Genomic DNA, 15,272 nt, shown 5'->3' with positions numbered 1-15,272 from the left:
ACGACTTTGCAGAAATCTTTGGGTTTTCCATTCCTATTTTGAGGCTCTGAGGCTTCACTGGCCATTAATTTAAGCAGCTTAAATTCATCAAAAATTAAGTGAATTTAGGACCGAGAATATGAGTCAGTTGGTAAAGTGCCTGGTGCACAAGCACAAGGAGCCTGAGTTTGGATCTCCAGGAGGTCCATGTGTGATGAGTCAGCCAGTGGAGACAGATCCCTGGAGCGCAGGGCTCACTGACCAGTCAGTGTAGCCAGTCAGTGAGCTCCAGCCTTAGTGAGGGAGCGAGCACTCAAAACATTCAGTGGCGAGCAATAGAGGAAGACACTGACGCCTGCTTCTGGGCTCTGCACGCACATATACAGTGTGTGTGTGTGTGTGTGTGTGTGTGTGTGTGTTTATAAAGTAAGCGATGTTAGATTTCAAATCTTCAGCATCACCTGTCGCTTTTGAAGTCACTGCACAGCCACACAGCACAGTTTATAGAGCATTTCCATAAAGGCCCAGCTTCTAGAGCTGCCCAGATCACAGAAAAGTGGCGTCCTACAGTTCCCACACACCTACAGTCTGTTTCTGCAGCCGCTGTCCATGGTGGCAGCCTCCTCGCCCCATCTTCTAAAGGAATCTCTGCATGGAGAATGGGTCAGAAGCTCCTTGGGGACAGAGACCAAACCTGTCTTGCCTCCTGACATGGCCCCAGCCTAGCATCACTCAATGCTGCCAATCATTTTGGAGCCTAGCAGTGGGTGGAATACATCATCCCCAAGATTATCATAAACGAGCCAGAGTTTTAGGTCCGCCTGTAAGTCTTGGCTTCAGTTTGAACCCATGTCTTCTCAACTGTAAAGGATCATGACCCTAGGACTGTCACAGAGCAGTGGTGTCCATGAGCTTCCTACATGCTCATGTTCTGGTCTTCTCCACAAATCAGTCAGGGTCCAGCTGCTGTCCATGGTGACATTCCCCTCACCCCATTCTACCCAAGTCAGATGTCTTGGTCCTTTTGGGTTACTGTATCAAAGTGACACAGACTGAATGACTTACACTGTAAATAATAGAAATTTCTCTCTTGTGGTTTTAGAGGCTGGGTGTCCAAAATTAAGGAACCAGAAGACTGGGGTTCTTTTTCTCGTTTAAAGATGCTAACTTCTAGCTACATCCACACATGGTGGAATAGTCAAGGCAAACTCTGGTGACTTTTTTCTAAGAAAAGTTCTAACCACTCTCAAAAGCTCTACCCCTTAATATGATCACATTCAGGATTATAGTTCAACCTGAGATTTGGGGGATTCATTCAGATACAGCATTTGGGAAGGCGTGCTGAGACCCACTTGTGAGGAGGCCCCTATGAAATCCGGCCCCCACCTATCCTTCTGGACGTGTTTCCACTTTCCTCCATCCTGGCCTCTGCTCACTTTTGTGAAGGCCGCGTCTGTGCTCACCAATTCCTGTGGCCTCTTCCTTCAGGGTCTTCCTCAAAGGCCTCCAATCCCCCAATGACTTCCCTGAAACCGTCATGGAGACCTTGCTTCCCCCGTCTGTTATACACTCCCATCCCATTGCCTCCGGATTCTGTCCTCCTGTCTTTCCCCATGCCCTGATGAACTCTGAGGGCAGGGGCCATGTCTTCCTAACAGAACTCTTCCTCGGCAGATGCCATAGAGGAACCAACTGAAGAGGAGCTCCAGAGCGAGGGCACCAGTCAACTAGACAGAGGATGCGGGGAATAGCTTATTCGCCATAGTGAGCAATAATGAGGATAGTGAGCAAGGGAACACCAGGTTCAAGGGCCAGTGGACAAGGGGAAGGTGCACGAAGACATGAGGAAGGTGAGGTTGAGCAAAGCTGGATGAGCTGAGAGTGGGAAGGAAGTAGAGGTCTCTTGCAAAGGACTTCTTGCTCTGTGGGAAAGGCTGTCTGCTTGACTCTGTAACCGCTGACTAGGTGTGACCAGGTGAGCTGTGATTATCTCTGCACGTTAGACAGACCCTCTGAAAATGTGGGAAGGGTAGAGATGATTGTGGCCTGGGCTATGGAAGAGAAGAAGAAGCGGGTGGATTCCGGGTTCTGGGTGACTTGAACTCTTAATCAACGCAGAAAGGAGTGGGGAAAGGTGGGGTGAAGGTTTACTTCCTGGCTTCGGTTGTCTGTTCGTCAAGGGGTCATCTGGATGAGTAGATGGGGTGTTGAGCACAAGACACAACAAAGGGGGGATTTGGGTTTGGCTTTGGGGGTAAGGGTGGGGAACTCAGCCTCGGGAGCTGTAAATTGGGGTGTCTGTGGGTCTGTTGGTTGACTGGGACAGTTAGATACATGAATCTGCAGCTCAGGAAACAGATTTCTCTGGAAACAGATCCAAGCTGAGATTTTAAAAATTCTTATATAATTACTGTGTTCCAATTTCTTCCTGGTGACATGCAGCCCTTCTTTCATGATGGAAACCATTTGGGGGTCATTTCAGTGTGGCCTGACTTTGTCTATAGCATTGTACTCATTGTCCGTGGTGTCCAGATGGCCGGCAGTATTACACGCTCCCTAAGGGCCTGCCCTCCTTCTTGTCACACCCGTAATAAGGAGCCGGTCTTCAGCAGGGTCCAACCCAGAGTGACCTCTGCCCAAGACTGACTTGCTCTGGAGCAGAGCCTTGGCCTTCTCCACGTCCCCGGATCCAGGAAGGGTTTGCAGTACACCTGCCTCAGAGTGAGTCTGAGTAACAGCCTGTCCCACTGTCCCTCTCGTAGCCAAAGCCTCAGAATGCGGTCACCATCGCTGTGTCCTCCAGAGCCTTGTTTCGCATGGACGAGGAGCAGAGGATCTACACAGAGCAGGGGGTGGAGGAGTACGTGCGGTACCAGCTGGAGCACGAGAATGAGCCCTTCAGTCCCGGGCCAGCCTTCCCCTTTGTGAAGGTGAGGGGCCAGTTCCTGAAGCAGCCCACAGGAGGCCTCCCTCAGAAGCTCTGCCTGGTAGAGGCAAACCTCACAGCTAGAGGACTGAGACTTGGTGGGAAGAGAAGGCCACGTCCTCGGGACTGATGGAGCCCCAGAATGGGTAACCAGCTTGAGGGTGGATCCCCCTTCATCCGCCTTTAGTGAAGTGCCTCTGAGCAGCTGAGTAGTGAACAACCCCCACAATGGTGGAATTGTGGCATTAAAGGGTGGTGGTGTGCACAGATCTCATTCGAAATCACGCCTGTCCCTGGCCTCCCCTCTCCTTTCTCAATGGATCCCTAGCCGCCAACTCCACTCAATCCCTGGGACTCTGACCTGGTCTTTGCTCTCTCCCTCCCAGGCCCTGGAGGCTGTGAACAAGCGGCTTCGGGAGCTGTATCCCGATAGCGAAGATGTTTTTGACATTGTCCTCATGACCAACAACCATGCTCAAGTGGGAGTCCGTCTCATCAACAGTATCAACCACTATGGTAGGCATGGGGGGTGACCATGGGATGCCCCTACCTAACACACGCCCCCTAGGGGAAGGCCACACCTCTGCAAGGTCAGGCTGGGTTAGACTTTACAGACTACCTTCCTAAGCCCAGGGATGGCCTACTAACATGGCATCGTATTGTATTTTTTAACCTGGTCTTTTAAAACATGTAAGGCTGAGGCTGCAATCCAGCCAGTAGGGTATTTGCTTAGCAGGCAGAAAGTCCTGGGCTCAATCTCCGACACTGCTTAAAAGCTAGGTTTAGCAATTCATGCATCTTATGCCATCACTCAGGAGGTGGGGGCAGGAATTCCAAGTCTCCCTTGGCTACGTGGTGAGTTCAAGGCCAGTTTGGGTTATGTGAGACCCTGTTTTAAAACAAACAACAAACAAGGAGCTGGGGATGTGGCTTAATTGTGTTTGCCGGGCATGCGTGAAGTCCTTGGTTAGACCCCTCCCCCAGTACCACATTAAAAAGCAAACAACCAAGACATGGTGGCATATGAAGTGGTAACCCCAGCAGCTGTGCAGTCAGTGAAACGGAGGCAGAAGAATGAGTAGCGCATCTTCAGAGACACAGTGAGGCCAGCCTAGGCTACATGTGACCCTGTCTCAAAAAAAAAAATTTAAAACAAATAAGACTATAATGCTGTGTATGGTGGCACACACCATTAATCCCAGCTCCTGAGAGGAAGAGGTAGGTTGATCACTGAGTTGAAAGCCAGCCTGATCTACAGAGGTAGGTCCAGGACAGTCAATGGCTACAGGAAGAAAAACCTTGTTTAGAAAAACAAACACTGGTGAAAACCTGTAAAGATAAACAAAACTGATTTGAAAATGCTGCCCGTTTACAGGATGTTGTCCATGGCCGATTTCTGGCTACCCATGGTTGATCAACATAACTGGCTCATAAAATTCCTGGATATTTAATAGCTGACTCTTACAAGCTGGCACAAACCAGTTACAGCCCACACAAGACAGGCCCTGCTCCCTGTATAAAAGGAAAGGTGTTTGCTGCCTCTGTGCCTCGGTTTCTCGAGCTGGAGGAGACTAGCAAGCCTCATGAGGACTGATGGGAGATCAGGGGCTGTTCAGGATGAAAGGGTGCGTCTTCTTTTGCTACAGTTTTGATTGAAAGTTCTCAGTTTCTCGGAGCAAGCTTCCAGCGAAGGGGACCATTGTCGGTTCCAGGATGATTCAGAACCACAGAGCAGAAAGGAAAAATGGACCCAGAGAGGCCAGAATCCAAGTCTTGGAGATCTCTCTTGGGCTTGTATTCTCTCCGGGCCAAATGGACCCTTGTTTAGCAAGCTTATTCCTTAGTTTTCATCTGTAGCTACGGTTCCAGGAAATCTGAATACTTCCAGCCCCTCTTCTGGCCGCCACAGGCAAACAGGCATGCACAGGGTCCATACACACACGTGCAGGCAAAACACCCAAACACATGACGTTTTTTAAAAACAGGGTCTGGAGAGATGGCTCAGTGGTTAAGAGTACTGGCTCCTCTTCCAGAAGACCCAGGTTCAGATTACATGGCAGCTCACAGCTGTCTGTAACTCCAGTTTTGGGAGATCCAACACTCTCACACAGACACACATGCAGGCAAAACACCAATGCACATAAAATAAAAAATAAATAAATCATAAAGAAAAAAAACACCAACACTAACTCATCCATATTTATAGCTTTACAAGCTCTTGTTTCAAGCAGCCAACAACCCAGTTAGGTGCTCATTTTATTTTAACTTACTTAATTTTGATACAGGATCTTACTGTGTATTCCAGGCTGGCCTTAGACTTGAGAGTCTCTTGTCTTAACCTTCCTAGTACTGGAATTTCAGACATTGTAGACATGTGCCACCATTTCCTTTCTTCAATTCCTTTTTTTCTTTTTTCTTTCTTTCTTTCTTCCTTTCTTTCTTTCTTTCTTTCTTTCTTTCTTTCTTTCTTTCTTTCTTTCTTTCTTTCTTTCTTTCTTGATAGGGCATTTCCAAATCTAGCTGTCCTAGAACTTGCGGAGTTCTGTCTGTCTTTGCCTCCTGAGTACTGGAATTAAAAACATGTGCTTTACTACCTTTGTAAAACAAAACAAAACAAAAAAACCTTTATGTATGTGTCTGTTAGTGAATGCCATACCACCTGTGTAAGGGGCCTTTGAAGGTCAGAAGAGGCATCAGGAGCCTTGGAGCTGGAGTTACAGACAGTTGTGAACTGCTCCATGGATGCTGGGAACTGAACTCGGGTCCTCTGGAAGAACAGCCAGGGCTCTTAACCACCGAGTCATCTCTCTCTCCAGCCCCATTCACTACTTCAAACTGCAGTTGCTTATTTTGGGTGCTGGAGAATGAAACCGGGCCTCTGTGTGTGTTCAGTCATTAAACCACACCCTTAGTCTCCAGCTGGCATTTTATAATACTGATTTCAAATTTCTGAGTGTGAGGGCGAGGTTAGCGCTATTTAACCGCAGGTGCTGAGCAGTCAAAAACGGCAGCACTCCGTGCTTGCGTAGGGCCCTGGGGGAACCTCTGTGGGGTGGTATTAACCTTGCCTGTTGTGGGCTGTGAGGAAGACAGCAGTCCTCCGGTAGTGGCTGAGGCTAGCGGCCACTCATCAGTCAGCAACTATTACACAGCTTTTGCCACCATGGGAGCAAGCTCCCCAGGTTGGACTCTGATCGGCTCGGCTGGGTCCAGACTCTGCCAATTAATACAATCAGCTGTGACCAGGAAGCCCGGGTCTGAGTAGGAAGGAGGCTGTAAACCAGGAGCTTTCTCCAGATGTGTGACCATTCTGTTTCCTCAATGAAAGATGCAGGGGAAATGCCAGGCGGAAATAGAGAGGCACTCTGCTGGCCACTCCCCCTCTCAGATCCCAGGTAGCTCACACTAGGCAGAGAGAGACCATTCTGGGGCCTCACCTGGGCTCTCTCTGCCTCCACAGACCTGTTCATTGAGCGATTCTGCATGACAGGTGGGAACAGCCCCATCTGCTACCTCAAGGCCTATCACACCAACCTCTACCTGTCAGCTGATGCGGAAAAAGTGCGAGAAGCCATTGATGAGGGTAAGTCAGAAAGGAGAGGGAGACTATGGGAAGGGGTCCCAGTGGGGAGAAGCCTGGTCCTGACGCTCTGAACAAGCCCTGGGGTTGTCAAGGTAACTGCAAGGGGAACTGTGCATACATCCCATGATCTGTCTTGTAAAGTGAAAGCGAAGCCCTCCCTAATCCTCCTTCCCATCTCCTGCTCTACTGTGTATATCCATCAACATCACCTAGCCTTCTGTTTCCATAGAAACTTTCCTGACAGTCCAGAAAGCTACTGCTTCCTAAGATTCCTCAGGACTGATGGGAGTTCTGATTCCTGTGTGATCAGGAAGCTTCCATCCATCACTGGGCCAGTGAAAAAGAGGGAAGATTCGTATTTAACCTGGCCTGAGTGATCGGCTTTCATCTCCCACAGCTGAACTGTCTCATGTTGAGGTGAGATTAGGGGACTCAGCTACAAGTATTGATAATGAGAAGCTCATTCCCTGTGCCCCTTTCAAGGGGTGACAGGCATGGTCTCAGTCCTCCCAACAGGAGCCCGCGGAGGAGGAAAGACCGACTGCCCATCTGCCTGGATGTGTATTCAGGCTGGACGCTCAGGTTTCTTTGTCAGCTGCTCCCTTCCTTACTGGCCTTGCTTTGGTGAAGCTTTCTTTAGCCAGGACCCATAGGGATTTCCCTAGGTACATCACACCCTTTGTTTGGGTCTGGGAACTAACCTGTATGTGTGGCTCTGTGCATGTGGGATTTGGCTTTTAGTCTAGGGGGTGTGGTTAGATAAATTTCCTGCTCAGAGTAGGGGGGTTCTGGGCCATTTTGGCATTTGACTGACAGAGCTGAGAAGGTAGGTAGCCTGATACTCAGGACCTTGTCTGACCCTGGGCATCTTTAGGCTAATGAAGCCGCTGTAAGACCTGTACTGCTGGCTCTTGCCAGAGCTCTGCAGAAGCCTACCTCCATGACCCTAGATTCCCAAGGAGTAGGGTAGAAGGGGCCTTTAGAGAGATGACAACCATGGGAGGAGGATTCAGTTGATTCTAACTTGGAGCCTTGGTCTCTGACAGGCCTCCTTGCACCCAGAGGAGCCCTGGTTGCAGGAAGTCTCTATACACTATCACAGGGAGTTTACGCTGCTTCCCAGGACCAAGCACATTATTCCACAGTCTGAACCAACGTGACATCAGTATACCTGGGTGTTTGGCGGCTGTAGACAGGGTGTCCACACCCACCCATCTCTCCTGCAGCCTGAGAGCTCAGCCTCAAATGGACCTGAAAAAACCTGAATTTTATCTTGGTCCAAAGAAAGTATGTAACTTGGCATCACTAGTGAAGGAGTGTCTGCACCCCCCAAGGCATGCTTCCCTGTCTGCTGGAGGTTCATATAGGGTGTAGAATTCCAAACAGAACAGGGAGGTAGGAGTCCTGTGCTCCCAGCCAAGACTGGTATTTGACTAGTCCACACCAGCCTGATCTTCCTCAGTGTTAAAGTATTCGAATTTCTTCAAGCTGGCTGATAAATAGCTCTTCAGTGCCCTCCTGCCCAAGGTCACCTCTGGAGCTCTCCCCGCAGATAGTATTAATGAGGCAGCCTCTAGACCTTGGTGGGGACCCTCAGAGTGACACCTCTACACTGCAGCTGCTGCATACTCATAGCCAGGATCTGCAGACTCCCAAATTAAACTGCTTTTAATAGGAGTCCCTGTTACACTTGCCTTTAGTTCTGGGGAAGCTGGTGGAACAAGGACGGCGTGAGACGCCCTCTCCTATGCCCAGGCAGACAACACTTACCTCTCTCTGTGCAGGGATTGCCGCTGCCACCATCTTCAGCCCCAGCAGGGATGTGGTTGTGTCCCAGAGTCAGCTCCGCGTGGCCTTCGATGGGGACGCTGTGCTCTTTTCTGACGAGTCAGAGCGCATTGTCAAGGCCCATGGACTGGACAGATTCTTCGAGCATGAGAAGGCCCATGAGAATAAACCTTTGGCGCAGGTGCTCCACACTCCCAGGACCCCCGAATAGCCCCTTATTCCCCAGAACCCAGGCTGGCCTGGACTCCCAGCTCAGGGCGAAACCCAGGCTAAGCCCACATCCCCACCAGGTTCTCTTACCAAGACTCAAGACTCCTCTCTTTCTGTCTCTCTCTCTCTTTCCTTTTCTGTCCCTCTCTCTCTGTGTCATCTCTCTCTTTCTCTCTCTGTCTCTCTCTCCCTCTCTGTCCCTCTCTCTGTGTGTCTCTTTCTGTCTGTGTCTCTCTCCCTCCCTGTCTCTCTGTCTCTATCTCTGTCTCTCTCTGTCTGTCTCTCTCTGTGTATATTTGCCTGCCTCTGTCTCCCAAGTTCTAACCCTCTCTCACACTTGGCCCCTAGCTCCCTTCAGTGAGACTCCACCCCTTCCCTGAGTCCCACCTCCTCACTCAAGTCCCATCCCCCACCTCTTGGGGCCTCTAGCATCTCTCTGAAGACGCCTTTGCCTCCCTGCTTTGTTCCTCCAAACCCCTTTCTAAGGTCTCCGTCTCCTCTGAGAAGCACCCACCCCCATTCTGAATCTTCAATCCTTCTCTGAAGTCCCCAGCCCTCCATAAAATCTGAGCCACCCCCCCCCCACAATCCACTGCCCTTACCCTGTAAACCTCAGCTCCTCTTTTTAAATCCCCTTCTGAGAAAGCAGCTACCCCTCCTGAAGCCCCTGCTGCCATCACCAGGAGACAGGAAGAACTCTATTGCCCTAGTGTGGGTAGCTGAGGCTGTGGTGACCTGGGACCACCTCTTACTGTTGCCTTGATTAATTGGCTCAGAGAGCCTCACCTTCCCTCACTCTTCTCAATGGCTCTCTGAGAACAGAACGTGTCTTGGAGCTTGTTAGAAATTCCCTAGGGGTGGAGCAATGGGATTCTCCAGCCTTGCTGGAAGCTTCAACTTAAGCTTTTATAGAAATCTAGGTGCCTAGGGCAGGACACTTTCCCCACTAAGTGGTTGACAGAGACCCAGAAGAACACTACTTACCCCAGGTTATCCAGCTAGGGAAATCCCCAGGACTAGCAGCCCACCTTCCTTGGCTCCAATGGCAACATTCTACACCATTTGGTTCTTTATTCATAGACCTGCGGTAGCTTTGTTGCTGTGTGGTCATATCCCCTGACCCCAAAGAGCTTGAGACCAACACCCTGAGCCACACGTGTGTCTGTCCACAGACAGGCTCATAGTCGGTAGCTACACACTGAGCCATCTGGTGCAGATGTTCACAGATAGAGAGTCCACTCTGGTTGGCAGCTGCCCATGCCGTCATTACTAGCTCGTTTTAATTCCTTCTTTGCTAATGAACCACACTTACAGAGCTTCAGGATAGATTTCTGCAAGAGACATGGATGGATATGCCTAGCAACAGTTGCCCTGACACCGCCCTGATCACAGTAAGATAGATCCCAGACTACAGGTACCTACAGCCCCAGCAGGTACACGGCAGCCAGAAGAGGCAGAGCAAAATAACAAAAAGATTTACGGATTTCCCACCCCAACAGCTTGGTGCTTTAGGATAAAAGGGCAGATGTTTAGCAGGGGGATCTTACAGTGTCTCCTTAACTCTGTAGGGCCCCCTAAAAGGCTTTCTGGAAGCACTCGGTAGACTGCAGAAGAAATTCTATTCCAAAGGCCTGCGGCTGGAGTGCCCGATTCGTACTTACTTGGTGACAGCGCGCAGCGCAGCCAGTTCTGGAGCTCGGGCCCTCAAGACCCTGCGAAGCTGGGGCCTGGAGACGGATGAGGCCTTATTCCTAGCTGGAGCACCCAAGGGCCCCCTTCTTGAGAAGATCCGCCCACACATCTTCTTTGATGACCAGATGTTTCATGTGGCTGGGGCACAGGAGATGGGCACAGTAGCTGCCCATGTGCCTTACGGCGTGGCCCAGACACCCCGGCGGGCGGCTGCGGCTAAGCAGACTCTGGGTTCACAGTAGTAGGGTCACCTCGCTGTAGGCTCCCTGACATACTTCCGAACCTCATCTGGTGACCTTTCCTGGCGCCTCACTGTCCACCATCCTGCCTGTTGCCCTCTTCCCTCTGCTCAGATACTCCAAGGAATTTAGGAAGTCCGGGCCAGCATTCTTACAGTCCCTGCTGGGCAAACACCGCCATGATCCTGGCAAGGAAAGCAGGACTCGGCAGGGTAGTTTAGATGTCGTGGAGAAATTGGTAGGACCGAAAGCGGCACAGTCAGAGAAGCCAGGATGCCAAAGGGCTTGGGATGAAAACTGTCACATGTGGTGTGAAGAGCATTGTGCAGGAGAGGGTGGATCAAGGCGTGGACTGCAGGACTTAAGTCCCTCTTTTTTGTAAGCCTCAGTTTACCCCCCTTTTAGGTGATTTCCAAGCTGTCCTTTAGTCAAAGCTTGGATGATGCCCTAAATGGATCCTCCTGTGCCGGGGCTGCTGGTTCCTATGGCACCTGTGTAGATTACAAGATAACACTCTGTCTAGGTGAATGAATGACAAAAATGATGGCCCTTCCTCTGGCCCAAGCCTGGCCATAAGCTAGATTCCAGACCTTCGCTCCTCAGCCCTTTAGCCCATCAGATGGAAAATACGCACAGCCCTGTCTATATCTCGCCATGTTTGGGAACTACTGCACAGGGTGACCTGTTGTTTCCTGTGACTTGCTAACCTGAGCTTACCCGACTGTCGGTTGCCAGCTGAAAGATTAATGATGGGAGGAATGTACCCTACGTGCAAATTCTCCTCTAGCCAGCAGGGGGCACTGCAGGCTCCTTCTGGATTGTGCTTTAGTGGCTTAACAACTCTGGGGGGGGGGTTCTTTGCTTTCAGTTTTTAGGCAAAGTTCAGCAGTTCTGCCTGCCAAGTTCCTCACCTCAGTCCTGGGTCTACCAGTCACTACTACCACCTACCATGCTGTAAGGAAGGTTTCCCAGCAACAAAAGAGCACTCCAGCCCCAAATATGGAGAAACCACAGGCTCTGAGTGAGTGATTGTCCAGGCTGAGTCTGAGGGCAAGCTGCTGCAGGGAGACCGAGAAGTATCAGGTCTGATCTTATCTGAACACAAAGACACTAAGGACGTACGGCTTAGAGAGGGATGCGCTGAACGTGCACCAGCCTGATGCTGCTGTGGAGAAGGAAAAGCCAGTCAGAGATACCCTGGGGGTGATGAGCTGTCCCTGGGGTGCGGTTCAAAGGACTCTGGGATGAACCGGCCCCATGAGAGGTACCAGTGATGACTCCACCTTTGCATGAAACCAGGCAGCCCTGTCTTCTCCACATGATGAGCGATGGTCACCTCCTCCTTTGCTAAACAGCCCTGGCACTCAGAGGAAGGGTGGAAGAGTGGATGCTTGGTTCCCTAAGAAGATGAGAAGGGAGGGGCAAGCAGACATGTATTTGTGCACTGATTGCCTGGATCCCACAGGGATTTCAGCAATGGGGAAACCCAAAGCATCATCAGAGGGCCAGGAGAGGGCCTGGAAATGGGGAGAAGGGCAACCGGAGACTCTAACCTCTGCCTTTCTAGGCATTTGACTCAGGATCGGAACGAGAACATGTTCTGGGCAGTGTGTCTCAGGGTAGCAGCTGCAGGAAGGAGCATGAAGAAGGCTCAGGAGCTCCTGGAAATGAGAACAAGCTTGGGCCAAACGAGAAACACGGGGTTGAGCGTGCATCTGTGTCTGCAGCATGTGGACACGGTTCCTGTCTGTGTCTGCAGCATGTCTGCAGCATGCGGACGCAGTTCCTGTCTGTGCAGCATACAGATGCGGTTCCCACCTGTGTTACATGCGGACATTGTTCCTGGAAAGCGGTGATGCACTTGAGATAGACAGAGCTGCTTTATGGAGCCACTGGCATTACCGCACCCGGGAGGGCACAAAGCGAAGGTGTTTTTGCACAGGGTCATTTTCATCATTATAGCCAGGACCCTTCCTGCCAGCAGAGGAGGCCTGGGGTAGAACAAAGTCTGTAAGGGGCTTCCTCCCCTAGTGGTTCTCCATGCAACCTAAGAACAGCTGCAAGGGAATGAAAGGGGGGGTGAGAGAGGAAGCTCAGCCACGGGGCACTTTCCGCCTTCCTTAGATCATACAGTAGCCTTCTGCCGTGAGGCCATCGTCACCCTCTTGAAGGGTCCCTTCCTCAAGGCTCAGTCAGTGGCCACAAGAAGCTTGTAGAGATGTGCAGAATGCAGGTGTCCTTAGGGTGCCCAGTCAGAAAGACTGGGCTGAAGACAGCATCAGATGTGCTGGGATGCAGGAGGCTTAGTAGCCAGGGCCTGGTCATGAATACGGCAAACCCTTCCAGGTTTCTCAGGAAACAGGAATAGTACCATCCCAGAAGCAAGGAGATAAAGTGCAGTAAAAAGCTGCAGATTTCACTGGAGACACCATGAATACAGACAGCCCTGGGCAGGGCAGAAAGGTCCAAATTCTATTACCGAAACCAAAATTGAGCATCTCAAGCCTGGACAAAAGCTTCTGGAGCTGGACTAAAAGGCCAGAAGTCCTGGGGGCAGGCTCCAGCTGCAGCCGCACAGTCCTCCTGATGGACTCGAGGGCTGAAGAGGAGCCTGGCAGCACGAAGCATTGTTTATTGTGTTACCAGGAGATTTAAAAACCAGCTGAGCATCAAAGCTCCAGGCCCAACCTCAGACGGCAGCACTGGGGCAGAAGAGCCAACTGCCCCCAGAATCCTGGACGTCTTTAGCTGGAAGCACCACATCCCTGGGCCTAGCAGAACTCTCCTCCTAAGGGTGCTTGCCAGCCGAGTCCCAGGCCCCGTGGAACTGCCACTCAGCAGAACAGTAGCTCTGTTTGTTATTACGCATGGAGATGGCTAAGATTACTACAGAATGCCCTTCGGGGGACGGAGATGTAGCTGGGCATCGGGCTCAGCTAGCAGAGTGCTTGCCTACTGAATACAAAAGCCTGGGTTCAGCCCACAGCACTGCACAAGCTAGATATGACGGTGCACACCTATAACTCCAACACTGGAGGGGTGGAAGCAGAAGGAGTCAGAAAGTCAAGGTGCTTCTCAGCTGCGTAGCCAGTCCAAGTCCAGCCTGGGCAGCATGAGACCCCTTCGCAAAAAGAAAAAAGCAAACCCTTCCATATGTGACGGCCTGGCTACATTAGTGGGAATGCAGTAGAAGCTAGCAAGAAGTTCAAGTCCCTGACAGACTCGCTGCTACTACACTTCTGTTTGATTGGCGTGCGCAGTAAAGCAATGATCAGAATATCAAAGCCCCTCCACAGCATGTGGTAAATAGCCCTGCCCCAAATGTGTCCCTGGGTGTCCCTTGGTAACCTCAGAAGCCCTGGCCCCTCCACTGGGAATCCTGTATCTTCCTGTGATCCAGTCTGCTGGAGGAGATACCAGCGCTGTGGCCATTTCTATCCTCTTGAGCTAGCTGTCCAGGACGCAGTGATTTGGGGACCTATGGTAACTTGCTCAAAGTCGACGAGCTCGTAGGTGGCAGTGCTGGGACTATCTGATGCTGGGACCTAGGTATCCATCATTTTCCATACAGTGGCCAGAGAAGCTCCATTCTGGAAGAACTCACTCGAAGCTGACCTGTTGAAAAGCTGGGACACATTTGAGCAGGTGAATTCTGGTTCGAGCCGCCTTGCTAACAGTGATGGAAACTAGGGCAGTCCTTCCAAACTGCTTTTGAACAACTTCAAGCTATGTGACACTCAGTTTGCAGATCATGGAGTTGAGCTAATAAGGGTTGAGGCCAAATTGGATCCATTTCCTGTTGTCATAAAGAAGCTTCTGTCGTTTTAAACTCTGCGTCCACTGGGCTTATAGATACACTACAGTATCAGAATTCGATGGAACCAATGGAAACCCCAAAGCCAAAAGAATACTTATTATCCGACCCTCTTACAGAGAAGTCTGCTGACCCTTGCATCAAGATAAACACCCTGGCCACTGGGACAACAAGGTTACATCCTCCTAAGCATTTAAGGACAGAAATCGACTCCCTAGCTAAAGGGGCAGGGAGAGATGGGGACTTAATGACTATCTAACCCTTTCCTGACACTCGAGGGTTTAAAATTCCAAGTACTGTAAATCGCAAGTTGGTTGATGCATACATTTGACACAAGTCGGACTGAATTCACCCTCTCAAGCTGACAGGTGAGGGACCAGGAACATGACCTTGGCTACAGGTGGCCTTGCTGGTTCCCCAACACCCATCTCTACAGCTGTCATCTCAACTCCTCATTGGCCCCCTGGGGTCTCTTGAGCCCTAATGAGTGCTGGTGAGTGAATGGCTGTGAAACGTGGGCTTTGAATAAAGGGGAGTGCCCAGTGTTGACTCCAGCAGCTCCCAATCTAGCGAGCCATCCTCACTCGGTCTCTGAAAACAAGTTCTCGAGGGTCCCCGGAAGGCTTTGGCTCAGAAGGATGCAGAGGGAGTGAGAAGCCAGATTCCACTAAAAGGTGGACGTTTTCTTCAAGTATGAGGTGCAAACAACCAAGCCACCCTTACAATGGAAATTTCTGAATTCACTGCAAACATGTCAAGCTGTCTCACCTGCCACAACAGCTGGTGTCACCCATCATGAGTCCCCCTAACAAAGCCCAGACTTGGCCTCGGGTTCTTCATGCAGCTCTTCAGACAGCCTGTCCCAGATGGAGGTGGCATGAAAGATGGAACCTGGTTTGCTACCTTACTGCCTTTGTGAACTGGACCATTGCTTCCCAGCAGGCAGGCATGGTCCTTAATATTCCTTCTCTGATGCTGTGGTACGGCTCCAAGGATGCCAGATTCTCACCTATCTCCAGCAGAGTCGGAGGAGGAGGAGGA

The 15,272-nt window shown here is 50.8% G+C and overlaps 1 protein-coding gene across 1 annotated transcript in view; it reads left to right on the top strand.

Moving 5' to 3' along the window:
• The window catches only part of Nt5c1a (5'-nucleotidase, cytosolic IA), an 18,583-nt gene extending 3,328 nt beyond the window's left edge, over positions 1-15,255 (top strand). The window contains exons 2-6 of the mRNA XM_005353294.3: positions 2,742-2,909; positions 3,292-3,421; positions 6,366-6,488; positions 8,273-8,457; positions 10,055-15,255. Coding sequence (XP_005353351.1) covers positions 2,742-2,909; positions 3,292-3,421; positions 6,366-6,488; positions 8,273-8,457; positions 10,055-10,420 — 972 coding nt within the window. The 3' untranslated portion in view covers positions 10,421-15,255. The remainder of the gene's footprint in view (positions 1-2,741; positions 2,910-3,291; positions 3,422-6,365; positions 6,489-8,272; positions 8,458-10,054) is intronic.
• Positions 15,256-15,272: the final 17 nt, after the last annotated feature.

This window comes from Microtus ochrogaster, chromosome 10 (genome assembly GCF_000317375.1).
Source record: "Microtus ochrogaster isolate Prairie Vole_2 chromosome 10, MicOch1.0, whole genome shotgun sequence".
Classification (NCBI taxonomy): Eukaryota; Metazoa; Chordata; class Mammalia; order Rodentia; family Cricetidae; genus Microtus; species Microtus ochrogaster.
This window is presented reverse-complemented; position numbering and strand designations above follow the sequence as displayed.